Genomic DNA, 21,024 nt, shown 5'->3' with positions numbered 1-21,024 from the left:
TCATGTTACTGCTTATAGTACACCCCAAGTATTTGAAGCTGTCCACTTGCTCTTCTGCCTAATTTAGAATGCCCAAGTTTATCTTCTTTATTTTTCTTCCTATGACCATGGTCTTCGTCTTATTTGCATTTATCTTCATCCCATACTGCTCACAGCTGTCATTTAGTTCCAGTGGCATATCCTTTAGTATCATTTCCTCTTCTGCTAACAACGCCATATCACCAGCAAATCTTATGCACTTTATTCTTCTTCCTCCTACTATCACTCCTCCCATGTTTTGAAAACAGTTATATATCCTGCATTATAGCTCCTATTTTGTTATGCTAATACTCCAGTATTTCTGTGTTAATTCCAAACAAGAAGTCTATACTCAAAGGTATGTCCTTGTGTCAGTTGTTACTAATGATGTGGTACAATAATCAGAAACACAAGAAGTAGTAATTTTTTTTGCCAAGTTATCATTTTACTTTAGTTATAAGTTTTTTTGGGTTAAATTGATGTTGAGGTTGCATATGTTTTTATTAACATTTTTTTCTTTGCACTCTTCCAAAGTGAAACTGTAGCCAGTATTTCCTTCTTTGAAGTAGTTCCATTTTGTTTAATAGGCGCAATTTAATTAGTTATATTTTTTTAAGGTTGAAAGCATATATTCAGAATTTTTCGGGACCTGAGTGAAGGCAAAAAGCTTTCCCTGGTTTTTACATATAGGAATACAATAAAAATTTGGCATTTTGAGTTTTAAGAGTATTTAATATACTAATACACTACGTAAATCCTCAATGTTTATATATTGGAAAACAAATGCACACGCGAAGCGCATCCTTTAAAGTACATGTGCACTATCTTTTGATGCTAATTCAGGATATCCCTATTGAGGATTTCATGTGGGTGTGTTTTTGTGTTCCTGTATATTTCGTATTGTTCTAGAAACTACACTAGAACAATACGAAATATACAGGCACACAAAAACACTTGAAAGCAATAAACTATATATTGCAAACCCCAAGCTTTGGCATTTACGGTTATGTGAAACATAAGAAATCACCCTCAGCCTCTTAACAGAAATTGTACTAGGGACTTTACTTTGGGAAGAAGATGGTAGTGGGACTTAGCTATTAATGCTGATTGTCTGCAAAGGTGGAGCCTTAACATCTCATTACCCGGTCAACCTCTGTGATAACTGTACTTTTATGTTATTTTGATAAGTGCTGACAGAAAAATCATTGTAAGTTATTTCTGTTCATTCCCATATCATGTGACTAAATATGTCATTGAATGTCATTAAGTGTAAAACTACTACTGGCTTCCATTGTAGCAAAGGTGCAAAACTAGTATTTCATTACATACATACGTTGTGACTCCAGCTCATTTAAGAGCCCTAGTTATGAGTTCAGTTTGTGAAACAAGCCAGGATTTGACTTCATGCCAAAAATGTTGCTGTACCTTTGTACAATGTTCGAAATTTGTAGTGTTTTTTGAATGGATATTTTCACATTTTCACAAGATGAATGTTGTTCGGGATAGAGCTGCAATAACAATAGAGAATTCATATTCAGGAAGAATTGAATGGTGATTAGGAATAGTGATCTAAGCTCCAAAATCGAGAACCAAGAGAATTGATCAATTGTAAACTTTTACATAATAAAATCTGTGTAAAAGCTATTTTTTCCAAAACTGATGGAAAATTAAGTAATAATGTACTCTTTACTAGGCACATGTTAATTCTCACAAATATTAAAGCCTTATGCCATATTTTGTTAAAAAATGGTGCTTAGGTCATTATCGCTTAATTATAAAACTATTATTCTAAGTTTAGCAACAATGAATCATCCACTAAATTTTGAACAATTTTATGCAGATAGTACGGTAATAACAAACATGTAAATATAAGATACGACACGCGGTAGAACATCTACACCGTAGTCGTGGTACAACCACGAAGATGGGGGAGCATAGCCCCCGAAACATGTATGGTTTCTAACCAGTTTTATTATTTTATTTATTTTATCAATAAATAGTGTTCAGACAACTGTAATAATTAACTCCATTATTTTTAATCTTCACTTATGAACACTGTTGTATTTTGACCTTTTAAGTATTTAATCATGTAAATATAACATCATAGAGTTCTTTCAGCAGTATTAATTTGATATCACAAGGAGAGAAGTATTATGTAACCTTTCATAAGTCCAGTGTCATATTTTGGAAACTATTCAGCTTTTTGGTCACTGATGTCTTCTTCAAAATCAACTACACCATTAAACCCTTCAATATCATCGATGATTTGATCATCTGTAATAAAATAATGATAAAAATGCTTGGCATCACCAGGAATCAAGTGCAACCTAGATATTAGATCTTCAAGCTTCCCGTTTTTCCTTGATGTCAGTGTTGTTCAAAGAGTTCATAACAATTTGAGTTAGAAGACCTTTCTTGCTGTTTCTTCTGGATATTCGTAGTGACATAGTCATCATCATCATCATCATCATGATTTGTTTTTATGTATAATTTAAATGGATCTTTCTTTTTTTTAACATTTCGCGAATTTCATCCAATTAATTTTGTTTTCATTGGTGTCAACCTTATGGTTAACAATTCGGTTCTCTATTTTAGAACATCCAATAAAATCATTGGTCTCCAATAGTGTTACAACAAGAGGATTTTTTTTCCTACACGTCCTCATCACATTAATGTAGTCTTTTTGTATTTATTGTATTTATTTACATTCCTTGTCCGTTACATTTCGACAATAGTGTGATTTGTATCTTGGAATTTTGTTTATCTGGTCTACTTCTTTCCTCTGCAGCTGTATTTCTTGCAAGTTCCATGATTAATATATTTTTCGATATTAACACAATGTCCGCATACCAAGAGACTACAAAACAGTTTCAATTACTATCAAAGGTAGCATTTCGATCACTATTGCAAAACAGATGATGCTTGGATCACGTTTGCTAAAATGGAAAGATGAGATATGAAGATGGCACTTGGTTTAACTGTCATTAGCTAGCAGCACATTGCAGCAGTTGCTTGTATCATTTTTGCTAAAGTAGAATATGCCTGTCTGCAAACACTGAAGTGATAATCTCAATATTTGAGTTTTGGCACTAGGATCACTATTGCTAATCATCATCCAATTAGGCCTACATTCTCTTTGACAAGGGAAACATGTTTTTATAAGCTTTGACATGGTTTATCAAATGTTTATTGGATTTCGTATCCATATGGTGATATAGGATTCGTAGTTCATTGAAATTATTTTTAAAATATTACAATCTCTTATTTTGTCACCCTGTTTTAATATGCATTGAAAGTATGACTTCTGTTTCTTACAGAATTCAACTTTTAATGTATATTGCTGCTATAATTAATGTGTTAGGAAAAATAGTAATTACATTTCAAGTGATTCCAGCTGTGCCTTTCTTCAGTTGTACCCTGCATTTAATATGTGGTTATTTGTGTTTAAAATTTAGTATATCAATTACATTGCTCATGAAGAATGAATACAAGTAATTGATGATAGAGCCGATGAAATGTGACAATCGAACCTCATGTAGAAATGTCTGCTTATGCATATAGGTGCATCATAATGTACTTACTGGAGTGTGTACTGCTGCTTGGATGTGTGTATTGTGTTCTGTTTACCTATGCATTTTGAACTTATGAACCTGCTTTTGTACAACTACAGTAAGAATAATTTGAGCATCTGTGCATGAGTTTTGATTATGCTCATATGGACTGATGTTTTTCAGTTGCGTATTTCTTATTCTGCTTATGAAAATATATCTATTTTAAAATCCATTCTCATTGTACTCAGTTGCCTTAATTTTGTTGGTCCTAAAAATACTATTATTGATAATCTGATTAGGGTTTAAAGGAATCATGCAGGCTTAGAAGTTATGGAGGGATTCAGTTGTATTCGAATTCCTCTGGTCGCTTCACCAAATATTGTATTGTATTGTAGTCTGAGCATTTCTGTATACAACTGGGATATTAAATTGAGAATCCTTATGTCTTAGGTACATGTTCCTTTATAAAAAGAAAGTGATTATTTGTTACGTATCTGAATGAAATTGTTATTATACCTGGAATATTGTAATTTTATTGTGATAGCAACATAGATTTTATTGTGGAGTAAAATTTAATTCCCATTGAACTTAGAAGACAAGATTAAGTAGTAAATTGTAATAATAAGCAGAGACATGTAAATCAGACGATGTAAAAGTCAAAATTTTAAATTCGAGAAGATATTGATAATGATTTGAGGATCTGTATTGTAATGAAATTAATTGACTTACATGTGCAATTAGCATGAAATAGACAAGTATGAACTGTGCCTTCTGACCATTGACAGCACTTGAATACTGTCAGGACTTTATGAACATCTGTAATGTGATCATATGCTGAAACACTATTATTATTATTATTATTATTATTATTATTATTATTATTATTATTATTATTATTATTATTAATTTATGATAACGAATATGAGTAGTTATTTACAAATTATCTTGTTTCTAGGTGTGCAACAGAAGCGTTGAATGATGGTCTTGTTGGACACTTGCAAAGAAGGATTAAAAAGAAGTTGAAAGATGCTGGAAGAGGAAAGCTGGTGAAGAAGACAGTCATGAAGACGTGTTCAATATGTAGTGACGAAATTGCAGAATCGGAACTTGATTCACATAGTGCATTGCACTTGAATGATTTGAATCCAGTTGTAAAAATAGAGGTGGAATCCAGTTCCTCTGGTGACGAGAAAACATTCTCATGTCCTGACTGCAATCAGGCATTTGCAACAGGCGAGTCATTAGCCATTCATATGGCCAATCACAAAGACAGTTATGCATATTCTTGTCCTGTGTGTGGGGAGCGATTTAGGACATTCAGAAACATGAAGAAGCATAAGAAGGCCCATCGACAAGAGAAGAGGTTCGTGTGCAACATATGCGGACACGCAACTACTCAAGAAGGTTACCTGAATCTTCACCTAAAGAGGCATTCATCTTCTTTCAGCTGTGAGACGTGTGGTAAGCCTTTCCTCTATGAGGCACAGCTTGAAAGGCATAGACGTACTCATGCTGACAGGATGTTTAACTGCAGTCTGTGTGATTTGGAGTTTGTGACTCGTTCAGAATTTCTTCTGCACAAAAGGAAGGTTCACACAACACAGGAGAAAAAACCCATGTCACACAAGTGTATGACATGTGGAAAATTGTTTCCATACCGCTCTGCTCTCTTGCTGCATTTGCCATCACACACAGGTGATAAGCTCTTCAAATGCAATGATTGCAACTCCACATTCCGCTACAAGCAGAGTCTATATGCTCACAAGAAATGTCTCCACCCTGAATCAGTAGAAGAGCTCACAAGCAAACGTTACAAATCTGTGAACCAGTGCGAGATCTGTGGCAAGACATTTCCTTACAAGAACTCTCTTAGAGTACATGTTAACACACACACACGGGCCCATACTTATGCTTGTGATGTTTGTGGCAAGTCGTTCAGCACAAGGGATCACTTAAAGTACCATTGCAAGATACATACAGGTGACAGATCGTACACATGTGATGTATGTGGTAAGGCATTCATAAAGAGCTGGGACCTCAAGCAACATCTCCGTACACACACAGGGGAGCGTCCATACAAGTGCGAGATGTGTGACAAAGCTTTCACACAGCGTTCTACTCTTACCATACACAAGCGACTACACACTGGACAGAGACCTTATCCTTGTGACGTGTGCGGCCATGAATTTGTGTGCAAGGCGCTGCTCACTGTACATCAGAAAATACACAAGAAACCTAAAAAACAATAATAAAGGTTGTATGTAGTAACAGTACATTGCAACTTCCCTTACAATGTATTTTGGTAGAATCAGTGCGTAGAACACATCTGAAGAGGCTGTTAGTGATTTTGAATGATTATAATTGATAGATACAAGAAAAGGAAAGAAACGTCCTATTTTTCTAATTCATATTTTGACTAATTCTGATAATAGTTTGATAATACAAGATGATTCTGCAAGATGTGATTATGCATCAGGTTATGCAGGTCGTTCTTGACCAGTAGAGGACATAATGCATTGATTTAATGGTGAGAGTCGGTGAGTTACTGCATTCTTTGCATGGTCAGAAACAACAAAACTTTCAATTGGGTAGTGCACCAAGCAAAGTTTGAACATATCACATCACTCTTCTGCTATTCACGTGTCTGTTATAGATTCTTTTTCAATATTAAACAGTCAAAGCCAGTGACTAAAATGATCCATTGCAGTTTCCATTATAAATGTTTGGTTCACAATTGAGAAACATTAATATTATTCTTCTAATAGTAATCATTTCTTGGTAACTGGTACCACCATTCACGATGACAGTAATTGTAGAGTTCTGTGGTAAATAAGATTATGACAGTGCTGATTCAAAATCTCATTGGTTCATAGCCTGCTAGTTGCAAAAGCATCTGCTGGCTACATTTACAATTGGTATCAATCATGCCAAGATCAGTCGAGAAAAATCCACTCACTCATTGTCGAGTGCTTGGCATTGGAAACCAAGCAGTATTGTTATATATGCTATCGGTAAACTGCATTGGATTGGATTTAGCATACGGAAGAGAATTCTCATGTTTATAATATGGGTTTTTGTTTTGTTTTATTTTCTTTTTATTTCAAGGTAAATGTTTATGTATGTACACTGTGTCTATTTAGTTCGAGTACTCATAGTTTGTGAATTTATTACTTGAACTATATATCAATGGAGTATTTATAAACTACACAATATTCGTAAATACATAATGGATCATGTTATTCACAGCATCATATGCTGGAAATGTCCCCTTCCTAACGGAAGTTCACACACTTGCACATGTTCTGCAACACACATCTTAACATTATAGGAGTGATAGTGTCTATGGTCTGCATAGTTACCTGCTTCGGGTCGTCTATCATACGAGGGTTATCTTTATAAGCTCTTTTCCTAAAGTAAAAAATGGTTGATTCAAATCAGGGGAGTGTGGTGGCCAGAAGTTTTTGGATATGTGGTTACCAAGAAAAAAGAAAAAAAAAAGCTCCTTAGCATTTCCACTTTCATTAGAAGCGTGACACGTTGCACTATCCTGCTGAAACCAAAAGTCATGTTCATAAAATTTTAACAAGGGCACAAACTTTTGAGCAATATCTTTGTATACAGCACCATCTACTATGTTATCTTAGAACAGTAGTAACACAATCCTCTGACGTGATGCCACAGCAAATGCTGATTATCTGAGAATGAAGCTGTACCTTTTTTAAGAATGGAAAGTTTCCGCAGTCCAGATTTGTGTGAGATGAAGTAGGCCTGTCTGTTTACGTGAAATTATGCTAATGTTGCCATATTTCTACACATCTCTGATGCAATTTACACAAGAAGTATGTCTGTAGTAAAAATATCCTTTGATGGCACAGAACGCTCATTGTAAAATATATTTCAAAGTTATTATTGCTGATGATTTGTTATATAAACAACTTTCCTGTGTTAATTGGAACTATTATCATATTTTAGTTTAGTTAATGATTAGTTTCGGCTTAATATCTGCCATCTTCAGATTTCTAGTCAGATGTTTGGCTGAAACCAGTCATTAACTAAGATAAAGTAACATAAGAGTTTAAATTAACAAGGGAAAATTTTTTATATAACACATTTAACAAATCATTAATAATACGAATGTTAAAAAGTGTATTATCAATATGTATATTCCTATCATATCGCACCATCTGTTCGCTGTCGTCTTCCATTCGATATAGTTATGAAATGTTTTAATGTAAAACCAGTTGCACAGCTGTTATAGTTAGTTAATAAATTTTGAAATCCGGAGTAGTGGGATTTCGTGTGGATGCTCTGTAGAATACAAACTTACAATATTAAGCGGCTTTTTCATTGGTCATAAATAGCAATTTTCTGAGACAAAATATCTCTTTATGAATCACAATGTTATTTTTCTCTAATGTACGAGTATCTATTATGCATAGAAGAAAATGAAATTTAGGATCTAATCTGTAGTTTGAAGTGGCCAATTGGAGGAACATATATATCTATATTTTACTTTTCTACATCTGTTAACTGCAGGAACATCAGTAACTATATCCCACAGAAAGTACTGGGGCTTTTAACAGAAACTTAATGCTGAATAGCATCTCAAGTAATTTGTATCTGCGGCATGATTTCGTTTACTACATCAAATCTTGTTAATATGAATGCTTGTATTGAATTTGTTCTGAATTAGGAGGTGAACAAAACTACTACCGGCATATGTTGTATGGTTGTTTTGTACTATAGTTCGTTTGGCAGTTGTTGGGTAACACCACATATATTCAAGGCATTTTATTTTATAACTTTAATTTAGATGTAGATACCTAAAATCTCAGTACCTAGACATTACCGGTACTTTAAGTTCTTCAGGGAGAATCGGAACACTGCAACTTTTCATGTTACAGTCTGCCAGATATTTGGTACAGTATTGTTAACTTTCATTACTCCTACTATTGTTTTATATCGTTCAAGTAATGTAGTCTTTTGATACGGTTATTTAAAGTTAAAAATTATTGCTTAGAATTTTAGGGCCATCTGTTTTCTTTCTAACTATAGTTCGTTAATTAGCGTACATGACCATATACCGTAAATCAGAGTAACTCCAACATAGTGTTGTGAAACCGATTAATAATGTTTTTTTTTTTTGAACAAACAGCCGTACACAGATGTCGCTGATAATTTGAAAGCATTGTTGGCATTCATGTTTCTAAAAACGATTATTTGTCAGCAACAATTGATATCCAACTTACTATGTTCAGTAGCGAGAAGAATTCCGAGGTGTGCTACGTTTTTGTGTTGGAAAATTCTTGTAGAAAACTTGTACTGTATTTCAATACATATTTTGTTAATAGAGTAAGTAACACAATATTTATTTTCACAGGAGACCCTTAAGGGTTAGTGTAAAGTATTAGAGATAAATTTATTTTCGTTTTTATTTTATGCCCTTTTTAATGTAGTGTTGTTGTTTTAGAAAGTGACTCCAATCACGCGCGCATGTAAGGAAGAAGCTGGTAATTTGATTGGGATTAATTTTGTTACTAAGTTATGCCCCTTAATTTCGTTATACTGTAGGTTAAATTCAACAATGTGGATATATACAAAGAAGCTAGGACCAAGAAGAAAGTGCAATTAGAACTCAGACTACATTTGAATATGGTGAAACCTTTAAAATTAGGAAAATTAAGCTTCGGAAGAATATGGGATCCCTTACACAACACTGAATGATAAATTAAGCTACCAGAAAATGATTTTGCTATTATAAGATTTCCCGCTAAGAAAAGAATAAAATGTTTCATTGGCAGAGTGGGTATAAAAATAGGAGAGATCTTGTATGAGAGAAAATTTCTCCGAAAAAAGTTGGGAGAGGGTGATACATTTTTTTGTATATCCTGCCACTGAAGTAGAAGAAGGGCAGATAGTTCGAAAGTTGGTGCAACAAACCCTGCGACATGGGAAATACACATTTTTTAAAATTGAAGTCTACGATATTAGATCATTTATGATATTGTTATAATTATATTTTGTCATAAATATTGAAACGTTCTTTAAAAACTTTTTAAAATTCAATTAGTGATTGTTTTCACACATTTAGTTGTATGTGTCCGATTTTAAATGATAAAATAATGTGATCAGATTCACCCCTCGTATTGAGGTGACACTGTTCAACAATAAAAGTTAAAAAAAAAAAAACGAAGGTGAAAACAATGTAGGCTATTTATATTCGGTATACAGGATTCTAAAAATAATAGAAGATTATAAAATTAAATTGACTGTTTGCTAGGATATAACCTTATATGGTTAACACTTAAACTGAAAATTTTAATCGGATTGACCCTGTGTTACGGTACTATTCTTTTCATTTTTTTTTTAATAGAGATGCTGTACACAATTGCAGGAGTTTGCATTGTAAATTGAGATAAGGAATAGGACTTTAATTTAACATTGTTATAAATTAAGAGTTGTAAATTGTATAGTAATTATTATATGGAGTATAAAATATGCATGTTAGATGTATTGAAGAGGACCCATTCAATACTGTTGCAAATTTAAGTTTTAAACTGTGTATATAGAGTATTTTAGTAATATTTTGTCTTGCTCATCCAATGAAATGGATTTGACTCCGACTAAAAGTAATCAGTGTATTGAGGAACCCATTGTCAAACTATAGAGCAATGAAGAGTAATGGTTTAAACAATACAATTCTATGTACTGTAGTTTCTTATGAAAATAGAAAAATCCAAAATTATTAAGGAATATAAAATTATTAGGTTTACAAAAAATCCCTTCAGGAGATGTGATAAAGCTATGTTGATTGATTGTAGCACATATGAGATGAGAAACTCGATCTTAAATTGAAGTCTTCACTGATTTAAGAGAAAAACAGGGGATCATCAGACAATGACAGTGTAGCATAATATTGAAAGATATGTTGCTGTTAGTGTTATTTCTTTTATTCTGAAGGAGGAGCATAAATAGTCATTTTCAAATTATCTTGTTTCTAGGTGTGCAACAGAAGCATTCAGTGAAAGAAAGAAAGGAGGAATTGAAAAGAAGCACAAAGAATTGGGAAGAAGGAAAGTGGAGGAGAATGCAAAGAAGCAGAAGCAGAAGCCTAACAATATAGAATTACCCGAATCTGATATGGAATCACGGGACTTCACTCAGCTTGATCAATTATATCCTGTAGTAAAGCTAGAAATTGAATCAGATCATTCAGACAGTGAGAAAGGTTTCCGTTGTCCTGATTGTAATACAACTTTCGAGACAGGATCATTGCTTGCATCCCACATGTCTGCACACAGCGATGCCTACAGTTATCCTTGTCCTGTGTGTGGAGACAAATTTAGGACTTCCAGAACCTTGAAAAGACACAAGAAAATTCATTCAAAAGAGAGAAGATTTGCTTGTGATATGTGTGGCTATGCAACAGCCCAGGAGCGTTTCTTGAAACTTCATGTTATGAGGCATCAATCACCATTCACCTGTGACACTTGTGGTGCAACATTCCATTACAAAGTGGAACTGAACAGACACAAAGCTACACACACGGACATGCCATTCAAATGTAATGTTTGTGGTGTAGCATATGCACTTCGGCGAGAACTGGCAGTACATAAAAGACAGAGTCATCTGGAGCAGGAGAAGCCAATGGTACATAAATGCACAACCTGTGGCAAGCTCTTTCCTTATCGCTCTTCCCTACTGATGCATCAAACATCGCATTCAGTGGAGAAACTGTTTACATGTGATGAATGCGGTTCCACATTCCGTTACAAGCTGAGTCTGTATGCACACAAGAAATGTGTACACCCAGAGTCAGTGCGGGATTTGTTGTCGACCTGGGATGCAGATGCAAGAAATGTGCATCAGTGTGAGATCTGTGGAAAGACGTTTCCATACAAGAATTCGTTGCGTGTGCATGTCAATTCTCATACTCGGGCTCTCACTTATGCATGTGATGTATGTGGTAAATCATTCAGCACAAGGGATCACTTGAAGACTCACTGCAAGATTCACACAGGAGAGCGCTCGTATACCTGTGATGTATGTGGAAAAGCATTCATCAAAAGCTGGGATCTCAAGCAGCATCAACGCACGCACACGGGGGAACGGCCGTATAAGTGTGAAATGTGCGACAAAGCATTTACTCAACGCTCCACTCTCACTATACACAAACGGCTCCATACTGGACAGAGACCTTACCATTGTGACGTTTGCGACCATGATTTTGTGTGTAAAGCTCTTCTAACAGTTCATCAGAAAAGTCACAGAAAGATGAATGATCAAATTTAAAGAGATGTATCATTGTGCTCATTTCGTACAGGTGTGCAGTCCCTGTTGATGACTGATTTTGACTATGTATAAGGAAAAGTTGTGCAGTTGGTACTTTCCATTTAGCCTAGAAGATGTCCATGTTCTTTATGTTACTAGAGTCGACGGCCATTCGGAAGGCAGTAGTCTGCTAGCATTTGCGTCGAGAGAGACAGATAGAGAGAGCAAGGCAGCGTACAACATTGGCACATCGTACTTCACACGCACGTGCAATACAAATAGCGCAGGAGAGAATTTAAATTATCAAAAGTCAATAATGACCTTAGCCATTGATTACTGTAAGCATGACACCAAACAAACCCTCTTTCCTTCACTAAACTAACAGTATTCTTTGCACAGTTCTCAATCCCACACCACATGCTTCTGCAGTCGTTTCTTGCGCGTTGACAACATTGCAGCTAGCATCAAGATGGCCGGCAGCGTTTTGCTCGTCAACGTTCTTAAAATAATTGTACACATTAAACAATATTTTCCGCGCTTGCCTGTACAGTACTTGTCTTTTTACAGTCTCTTCTTCCATTTATTTATCTTACACACATACACAGTAAATGTTAGTTCTACTTATTCAATGTATTGAAACACTCACACGTGAACAAACGACCTCGGGTAGTACTTGTTATAGACTGATTCTGATTGGTTCTACAATACAAGCTTGTGACGTCACATACCAGAAATGCTACGGTGCATATAGCAGCTGACCGCCTTCCGAAATGCTGTCTAGTCTAATAGAGAGAGAGAGAGAGAGAGAGACTACACTGAACCTCTATTTTTTATACAATCAGTTCATTTAAAATAAATTCTGAAGTGATAATAGTTGAATTGCTTTGAAAATAATGCTGTATTTAAATTTGTTTATTCATTTCATTGTTTTCTTTAATGGCAGTTTCAAATGAAAATGTTAATCATTGTGGGTGGAATAAATAGACTTATTATGGTTCTGTGAATACAAAGGAATTGCAATGGTAATCTATTCAAATATACTCTTCAGTTACGTAGAAAAAACTAGGAGAAATCATAGATATTCACGGCAGGTGTGTGTAAACCAAGATTGTTTGAATGCCAATATACAGCCATATACTTAGTCTTTTTTTTTTTGTCCGCTATGGTAATGCTACCTTCCTCATCCCCTTCACTAGCAACCAGAGATCATTCAATAGTTGATCTCAGTAGTGCTGTGTTGTATATGTCGTTTGTGGCATGTATAGGCCTAAGCTTAAATTTAAATTTTCAGAATATCTCTATGTGACTAGGGGAGCGAACAGTCCTGAAAATATATCAAACCATTGACTTGACATAATTCATAGACAGGCGCTCATTGTGTTATTTTGGTCTTCATCAAAAGCAAAAACGTATCTGTCATGTTTAAGGAATATGGTGATAATTTTGTGATAATCATCACTCATAAAACTGATTACCCAATCCGTATGTGGTCAGTGTGAGGGTGTCATATAAATCTTGAAGACAGTAAGAAGTATTCATTTTAGATTTGGTAACTCAGGAGAATATTCTGTAACTTCACGTTACCAAACATGAGACCCAAAGATACCACATAAACAGTAATATGTGCTAGTAGTTTGTTTATCTTATAAGTAGTAACAGAGGCATCGTTTGAGGGATTTATTTGTTATATATGAGATAAGCAGCAGTAATAGTTGTAATTAGTGTATTTCGTTATTGGTCTGTAATTGGTAAGCAAGAAAGTGTCTTTGGCCATTTTACAAATCATTAACCTGACAATGAGTTTAATGGAAATCTCGAATTTCATAATTCACAGAACAACTTTTTTTTTATTATTTATACATGAATACTACCTGCTTGTCTCCGTATATTCTCGCTGAATATTGCAGAAATTTTTTGTCTATGTCTTGTTATATGTAGTTTTCATCTTACAAATAATTTCTCATTTTTGGTGCTGTATATTCTGGCATCTTTTGGAGGAAAGACTGCTGTTTTATACAGTATTGTGGACATTTTTGATCATTATTTCTTACAATCTTGTGATTTTTCTTCAATTTTGTCACCCAGGAATAATTTTATTTTGCTGGTTATGTAAGATAACACTTTTGTTGTCCTTGTTAAATAAGAGGAGATATACATATAGGACTCCCCATCTGAAGCCACCATTGCTGGACATTTACCAATAGAAATGGAGTTACTTTCAAATTATCTTCGTTTCTAGGAGCACATAAGAAGCATTCAGTGGTGTCCTAGTTAGCCGACAGAAAAAACACAATATAAGGAATAAAAGTTCAGGAAGAGAAATAATATTGGAAAAAGAAAAGAAGTTGAAGATTAATACTGGTACAGATTTACAGGGCCTGATGTGTGTTGAGAAATTATATCTGGTTGTGAAGTCAGAAGTGCAGTGTGATCATATTATTTGCACAGTAAGAAAGAATTCATTTGTCCTGGCTTTTGGGACAGGTGACTTAGCAACCCATATGACTTCCATACCAGTGTATTTCATTATGCACTCCTATTTTGAAGATAAATTTATAAGTTTCAGGAGTTTGTAAAAGCACAAGAGCGTTCATGCTTATGAGAGGAGATGTATGTGCAATGTTTGTGATATTACCAGAAGACAACAGCGATATTTGCAGAAACACTGTCACAAGAAACACGTTTTTCAGTTCTGTTGTAGAACATGTTGTGCTGCATTTCCCAATAGGCAGAGTCTTTATGAACATGCAAAGAACACCCATTCAGTTTCAATGCAAGAATTTTTAATTGATGACTCAGTGTTCAAATACCAATGTGAGATATGTGGCAAGACTTTTCCTTCAAAACATCCCTCCATGTCCATGTAAACTCTCATCCATGGGATTATAAGTATGAATGTGATGTTTTTGGATAAGCATTCAGTAATTAGTCGCATTTAATTGTCCACACAGATGTTCGATCATTCACCTGTAGCAAGAGTTTTATTCAAGCAACACATACCCGTGCACACATGGGGATTGACCATACAAGTGTGAGATCTGCAATGAAGCTCTCACTTAGCGTTCCACCCTTACCATACACAGACGTTTATACACGGGGCACAGACCCTACCATTGCGACATGTGGCGAAGAACTTCATGTGTAAAGCACTACTTACTGTTTACTGGAAATCTCACAAGAAGTTATGCTGTTGATCCAGCATCGGGGCACCACTAATGCTGATCAAGACTTCCTTATTGACACCAGACCAAATGTATAGCATATAGTTGCTTTTACATTCCACAATCCATTTATATGTCTATTTGATGAAGGTACAGTACTAATGGAATGACTTAAAGGAGATTGAAGGGGGGTGGGAACGTGTCTCTTACGATGCGATAGTACAATTAGTGCAGTTAGTTTGCAATTATTATTTATCTTCTTTAGGTGACAGTAACATTAGATGTACTTAGTGTACTGTAAATAATATATTACGTTTTTCACTGTCGTGAGTAATAAGTTTTGAGTTCAATCTAGAGAGAGACATGTATAACATCTTGATCCGCTGTGCTTGGGTGCATGTAATGTTGTGTGTGTGTGTGTGTGTGATTAATATATGTTTGTGCGTGTGTGGGTGTGTGTGTATAAGATAAAATGCCTTGAATGATTGAGTATTCTAATAATAGGCAGTATGGTCACTTTCCACTATCACACTTGCCTGATGTATATTTTGATGATGCAGTGTCTTACATATTTTTAGAGAGGAATTAGATGTCGGGAAGTGGACTATTCCAGTTTCTATTTTGGTGTTGCTTATTGCTGTATTAAGCATCAGACTTAGGGCAATCATACTATGATGAACTGAAAATAAGAGAATTAAAGACATAGTATATTTTTTTTATTTGTTCGTCTAGTCACATCATGTTTTCAAATGAATTTTGGTGTAACTACTAAAAAACAGCTGATCTCAATTTGTTACAGTTGTGAGAGTTTTATCAAAGTTGTTAATCTATTATTTTCTGCCAATGATTTGTTAAGTTACGATATTCTATAGTCATGAAAGCCGTCATATTAGGGCATTTGCTCTTTAGCCTGTAATCGAACAGTAGCAATGTGTGATAATTCTAGGAACTTTGTTAGTGTACATTGTAACATTTGCTCTCAAATAGAAAGGGGGAAAATGTAGTTATTTTCAAATTATCTTGTTTCTAGGTGTGCACCTGGAGCATTCAGTGATGGTGTAGTTGGTCGAAAGAAAAGAGGGATTAAAGAGAAGCGCATATCTTCGAGAAGAGGAAACACAGTGAAGAAGCAACAGAATGATCTACTGTGCAAATTGTGCTGTGTGGAGATACCGCAGTCGGAAGTGGAGGCACACACATTGATGCATTTTGACCAGTTAAACACTCACATTAAGGTGGAAGTTGAAACTGACTTTCCAGACGATCAGAAGGGATTCAGATGCTCAGATTGTAACCTAACCTTTGAGACAGGAGATCAGCTTGCTAATCACGTTGCTAGCCATAGTGATGAGTACCATTACCCCTGTTCAATATGCGGAGATAAATTTAGAACATTCAGAGCTCTAACAAAGCATAAAAAAACTCATGCCAAGGAAGCAAAAAGGTTCGTTTGCAATCTTTGTGGACATGCCACTTCTCGGGAATGCTACTTGAAAATTCATCTGAAAAGACATTCCTATCCATTTAGCTGCGAAACATGTGGCAAGAACTTCAGGTACAGTGTACAGTTGGCAAAGCATGCAGAGGCCCATAAGGAGAAGTTCTTCAGATGCAAGACTTGTTGCGAAGTATATGCAACAAGACAAGAGCTGCTAAAGCATCAAAGAGAGGTTCATTTCCTGCAGAAGGGCAAAGCAGGAAGCCACAAGTGTGTGACATGTGGAAAAATGTTTTCATACCGCTCTGCTCTCCTGTTGCATCAGCGCCTCCATTCAAAGGATAAATTGTTCCCATGTAATGAATGTGGCATGGCATTCCATCATAAAATAAGTCTGTTCTCTCACAGACAGACTATGCATCCTGAATGTACACAGGAAGGCTACACATACAAGGACAAGAAGCTGAACCAATGTGAAATCTGCGGCAAAACATTCCCACACAGGAACTCACTATATGTACATGTCAATACACATACACGAGCCCATACATATGAGTGCGATGTATGTGGCAAGACCTTCAGCAGCAGAGATCATCTGAAGACTCACTGCAAGATTCACATGGGGGAACGATCCTTCACTTGTGATGTCTGTGGCAAAGCATTCATCAAGAGCTGGGATCTGAAACAGCACTATCGTGTCCACACAGGGGAGCGTCCCTACAAGTGTGAGATGTGTGGTAAAGCATTCACCCAGCGCTCCACCCTCACCATACACAAACGCCTTCATACAGGCCAGAGGCCCTATCATTGTGATGCATGTGAACAAGATTTTGTATGTAAAGCCTTGCTTACAGTCCACCAGAAAACTCATAAGAAGGGGAAAAAAGTAAAGAAAACTTAAGTAATGTTGAGTACACACATACTCATTTCACTGAGTAGATTTGAGTGACCAGTATTCCCCCATACTTTGGACCATTAGCTTATGTTTATTCATTGTTGCTTGAATTTTAATCCAGTATACGTAGAATTATCTATAATCACTTTCCACTGACTACAGTGTCGAAGATATCTGGTTTCTCATTCTCTCCTTTTTTCAAATTATGTATTATCACGCAGCTTTCTATACAATCTTTCAGTGTGTTGATATTAGAGATTTCTTTTCCTCTGTTGTGTCTTTTGGCTTTTGCAGTAGTTCTAGTATAATCCTCATGGCAAATGCAATGGGGTGTTCACATCTAAGCTAAATAAATAAATAACAATGGTAATACCCATAATCATAAGTAGGACTTTTTTTGTTAGAATTGTTTTCATATCTAGTCTAGTTTTGAGCACTTGAACATGGTCTTTTGTTGTTGAATTAGTATTTGTTAGATAAAATTCACCGTTTTGTTTTAACGAAAAATATCTGTGTCTGCCTTGCATTTCGAAATTTTGACTTACCTGCGTCATCAGGTGAGAAGGAACCTATTTGTCTGGCAAAACTTTAATAATATTAAAATGCAATATTTAGCCTCATTTGTAGTGGGAGTTTTTTTTTTTAATAACTTGTGTGGTTTATTGCACATTGTAAATTTTCGTACGTAATTCTTTTTCTATGAGTCAGGGATGGGGAAATTGTAGCTCTTTTTCTGGCCTGATGACAAGATGATGATGATGATGATGATGATGATGATGATGATGATGATTGATGATTAGAAATATGAGTCATGATTAGGTGCAGTATTTTATATTAATTTCTTTGTTTGATTAGACAAAGTATGGGCAAATTCTGGCGGACAGGATGAAAGAATATTATGACTTAACACAATTACATTACCGAAAATATGATCTGTATCTGTTTTATCTGTCAAAAAGATATTATTATTTTCCACAGTTATCGAAAATATGATCTGTATCTGTCTTAACTGTCTTGTTGCAACTTGAATTTTTGTACATATTGTAAATTCAATTTTTCTTACTATTGTTCTAAATCAGAAACGCTTATAATGGTCTTATATTTGGTGTCCCTTATCATTACTGTGTTATGAGGAATGATTTGGATGGCCCAAGTTGTTTTTTACATACCATAAATCTATGACACTCAATTTTTGCTTTTCTGAGAATTTTAGTGTCCCATAAACATTAGTCCAGATTGAACGCACACTACTTGTGTCCAGAGACAAGCATAGTAATCACTAAGGATTACTCGCCATTGTTAAACACATATAATTTTAAGTCAAATGTAATTATTTCTTTATATTATTTCCACGATTATATGTATACAGTATAATACAGTCTTACATGGGTTTCAATGAAGGCATTTAAATTTCTGGCTTTTTTAAATATCCCAGAGAAAATTCCCTCACCTCTGCTTGAAATAGACTGAAATAGTTTCTGATAAAGTAAATTGGTTAAAACATTGTTTTCTTTGTATATATTATGAGTGATAACATTGTCAGATGTTATGTTTGGGTGCCATGATATGATGCTGTGTGTGTACATTATGTGATGGCAAAATCTGTGTCGGGTATGAGTTGGATATGTAATTATTTTTATCATATCTGAACCAGAGGTGTTTTGATCCCTGGAAGTTAGTTTCTAAGTTGCGATTAAAATAATTGTGGCCTTTTAATAGTGAAATTTGTGGGTATTTCAGTGTGTTGTGTAGAGAATTATAGTCGACCTTTTGGAACCCACTGCAATTCGATATAAAAATTTTGCTTCTGCTATCACTCATGTGTTGAAGGAAGATTGTAGGTCATGTCAGCAGTTAAAATTAATTTTCTGTATATCGTGTATATATCGTTGGTCATGATTTAGAATGAAAGTTTAAAATAAACAATTTATATGTGTTAAATTCCATAATTACACTACCATGAAATTCACAAATCTGTTTATGATGAAACTGTACTATTTCAATTGTATTTTATACCTAATTTGGTAATCAATAAAATCGTGCTTTATGTAAATGATATCGTGTATAGTTTCACTGATATATTTAAATAGAATTGATTTACGTGTTCAGTAATAGAGTACCCCATCTTCCTTCGAATAGTTAATGTCTTGTGTTCTTCCATTTAAAATTACATGTCAAGACAATATGAGTGACACGTTTAAAGGAAGCAGATTCTATAGCCTATGTTTGTAGACTTTAACAAAATATTGCAATTCTGTAATCAGCAGTGAGATGCCGTGTTTGAACATTATTTTACTTCTACTGAAGGGATGATAATTGTCTAAATATTGGCAGTAACTAACATTAAATTCATATAGACTTACAGTGAAGAAATTAAGGTAGTCCTTCCTATCACAATGATAATTTTCATTGTTTGTATAAATAAGTCCAAACGGCTTTGTCCTGAAAGTTATCTTAGTAGAATTAATTGTTTCCTAATGTCATCAATACCATGCAATTAGTATGAATTTTCAGTACTGCAAACCAATTGGAAAGTTTACGTAACTTAGCTGTATCCATTTCTGTATATTTTGCTAAAGAGTAAATATTGGTTTGCTGTGAATGTTATAATTATTAGTTAAGTTTGTTTTCTCGTGGTGAATCAAAAAATTTTGTTGTGTGAAATATTGTAGTAGTACCTATGTAACAAATCCGCATTGTTAATTTTTTTTAATACATTCTTTTTCCCCTCATTCAGTAAATATATTATTTTAGATATGTTTTAGGCTTTGTAATTTTAATATAATATCAAACTGAAAACAATATATCAAAACTGGAATTACGATTTTGCAGGGATTGTACAATGTAATGCAGACTATATTGGTGATGAAATATGTATTCATAATGTATCTCTGGGTATCTTCTGTTGGGTTTCACTCTTTTTAATTTTCATTCCTGTACTGTAAAATTGTTGCACAATAAAGCAATAGTTTAAAATGTATGTGTTTTATTTACATCTTTTTTTTTCTCTACACAGCAAATCTGATGCACTTTTTTCAGATGTTCTGTGGAATTAAACATTGCTTACACAATAAAGCCATAATTAAAAATGTGTGTAATATGTTCACGTCATTTTGTCTTCACTGCTTATCTTGTACACTTTCTTTGGGGTGTTATATGGAACTAAACTATGTATTATCTTCATTTTAAATGTAAAAGAAGACACAATTGCTAGTGAATATATATTTATAATCTGGCTGAGTATCCTCATATTGGTATATAGTGAATACAATTAAACAGAATATTGTGGATGACAATTGCTTTGGATTTCACCACTTTGTAAGTGGGAGTATTGAAATAATGTAATTTTTTTAATTAGTCATTGAAAAGAGATATGTGACCGAGAGTGGTGGGGTTAAGACATATTTTGATTGAAATTCGTTGCATTGCAAACATTTCAGCATTTGTTCTGAAATGTTTCTGTTTTTAATGTATATGGGAAATCACAATGGACTACTATACACACACACTCACACACACACAAATATAGCTACTGTTGTGTTTAGATAGCTTGGCCGGTCATAACATTATGTTATTTGATACTGAGAGTGTAAAAAGGGATTTATGGGTTAGTCACTGTGCAGCTCCTGTAGAGTTCAGTTCTTTTCTTTTCTTCATGCAAATGCGTAGTCTGCTAACTACTACAAAAAC

At 34.6% G+C, this 21,024-nt stretch overlaps 2 protein-coding genes across 2 annotated transcripts in view; both read left to right on the top strand.

Annotated features, from left to right (window-relative positions):
• LOC138701530 (zinc finger protein ZFP2-like) overlaps positions 1-21,024 on the top strand; it is a 581,888-nt gene that overhangs the window by 270,955 nt on the left and 289,909 nt on the right. The window lies entirely within an intron of this gene.
• LOC138701532 (putative zinc finger protein 66) lies at positions 5,842-19,494 on the top strand. Its single transcript, XM_069828531.1, has 2 exons — positions 5,842-6,106; positions 16,032-19,494. The coding sequence occupies exon 2, from the start codon at positions 16,204-16,206 to the stop codon at positions 17,338-17,340; it is 1,137 nt and encodes a 378-aa protein (XP_069684632.1). The 5' UTR covers positions 5,842-6,106; positions 16,032-16,203; the 3' UTR covers positions 17,341-19,494.

The sequence above is a fragment of the Periplaneta americana genome, chromosome 6 (genome assembly GCF_040183065.1).
Source record: "Periplaneta americana isolate PAMFEO1 chromosome 6, P.americana_PAMFEO1_priV1, whole genome shotgun sequence".
In the NCBI taxonomy this organism is placed as follows: Eukaryota; Metazoa; Arthropoda; class Insecta; order Blattodea; family Blattidae; genus Periplaneta; species Periplaneta americana.
This window is presented reverse-complemented; position numbering and strand designations above follow the sequence as displayed.

Excerpts from the sequence above, each read along its gene's own strand:
- LOC138701532 (XM_069828531.1), top strand. The coding sequence starts at position 16,204 with ATGCATTTTGACCAGTTAAACACTCACATTAAGGTGGAAGTTGAAACT.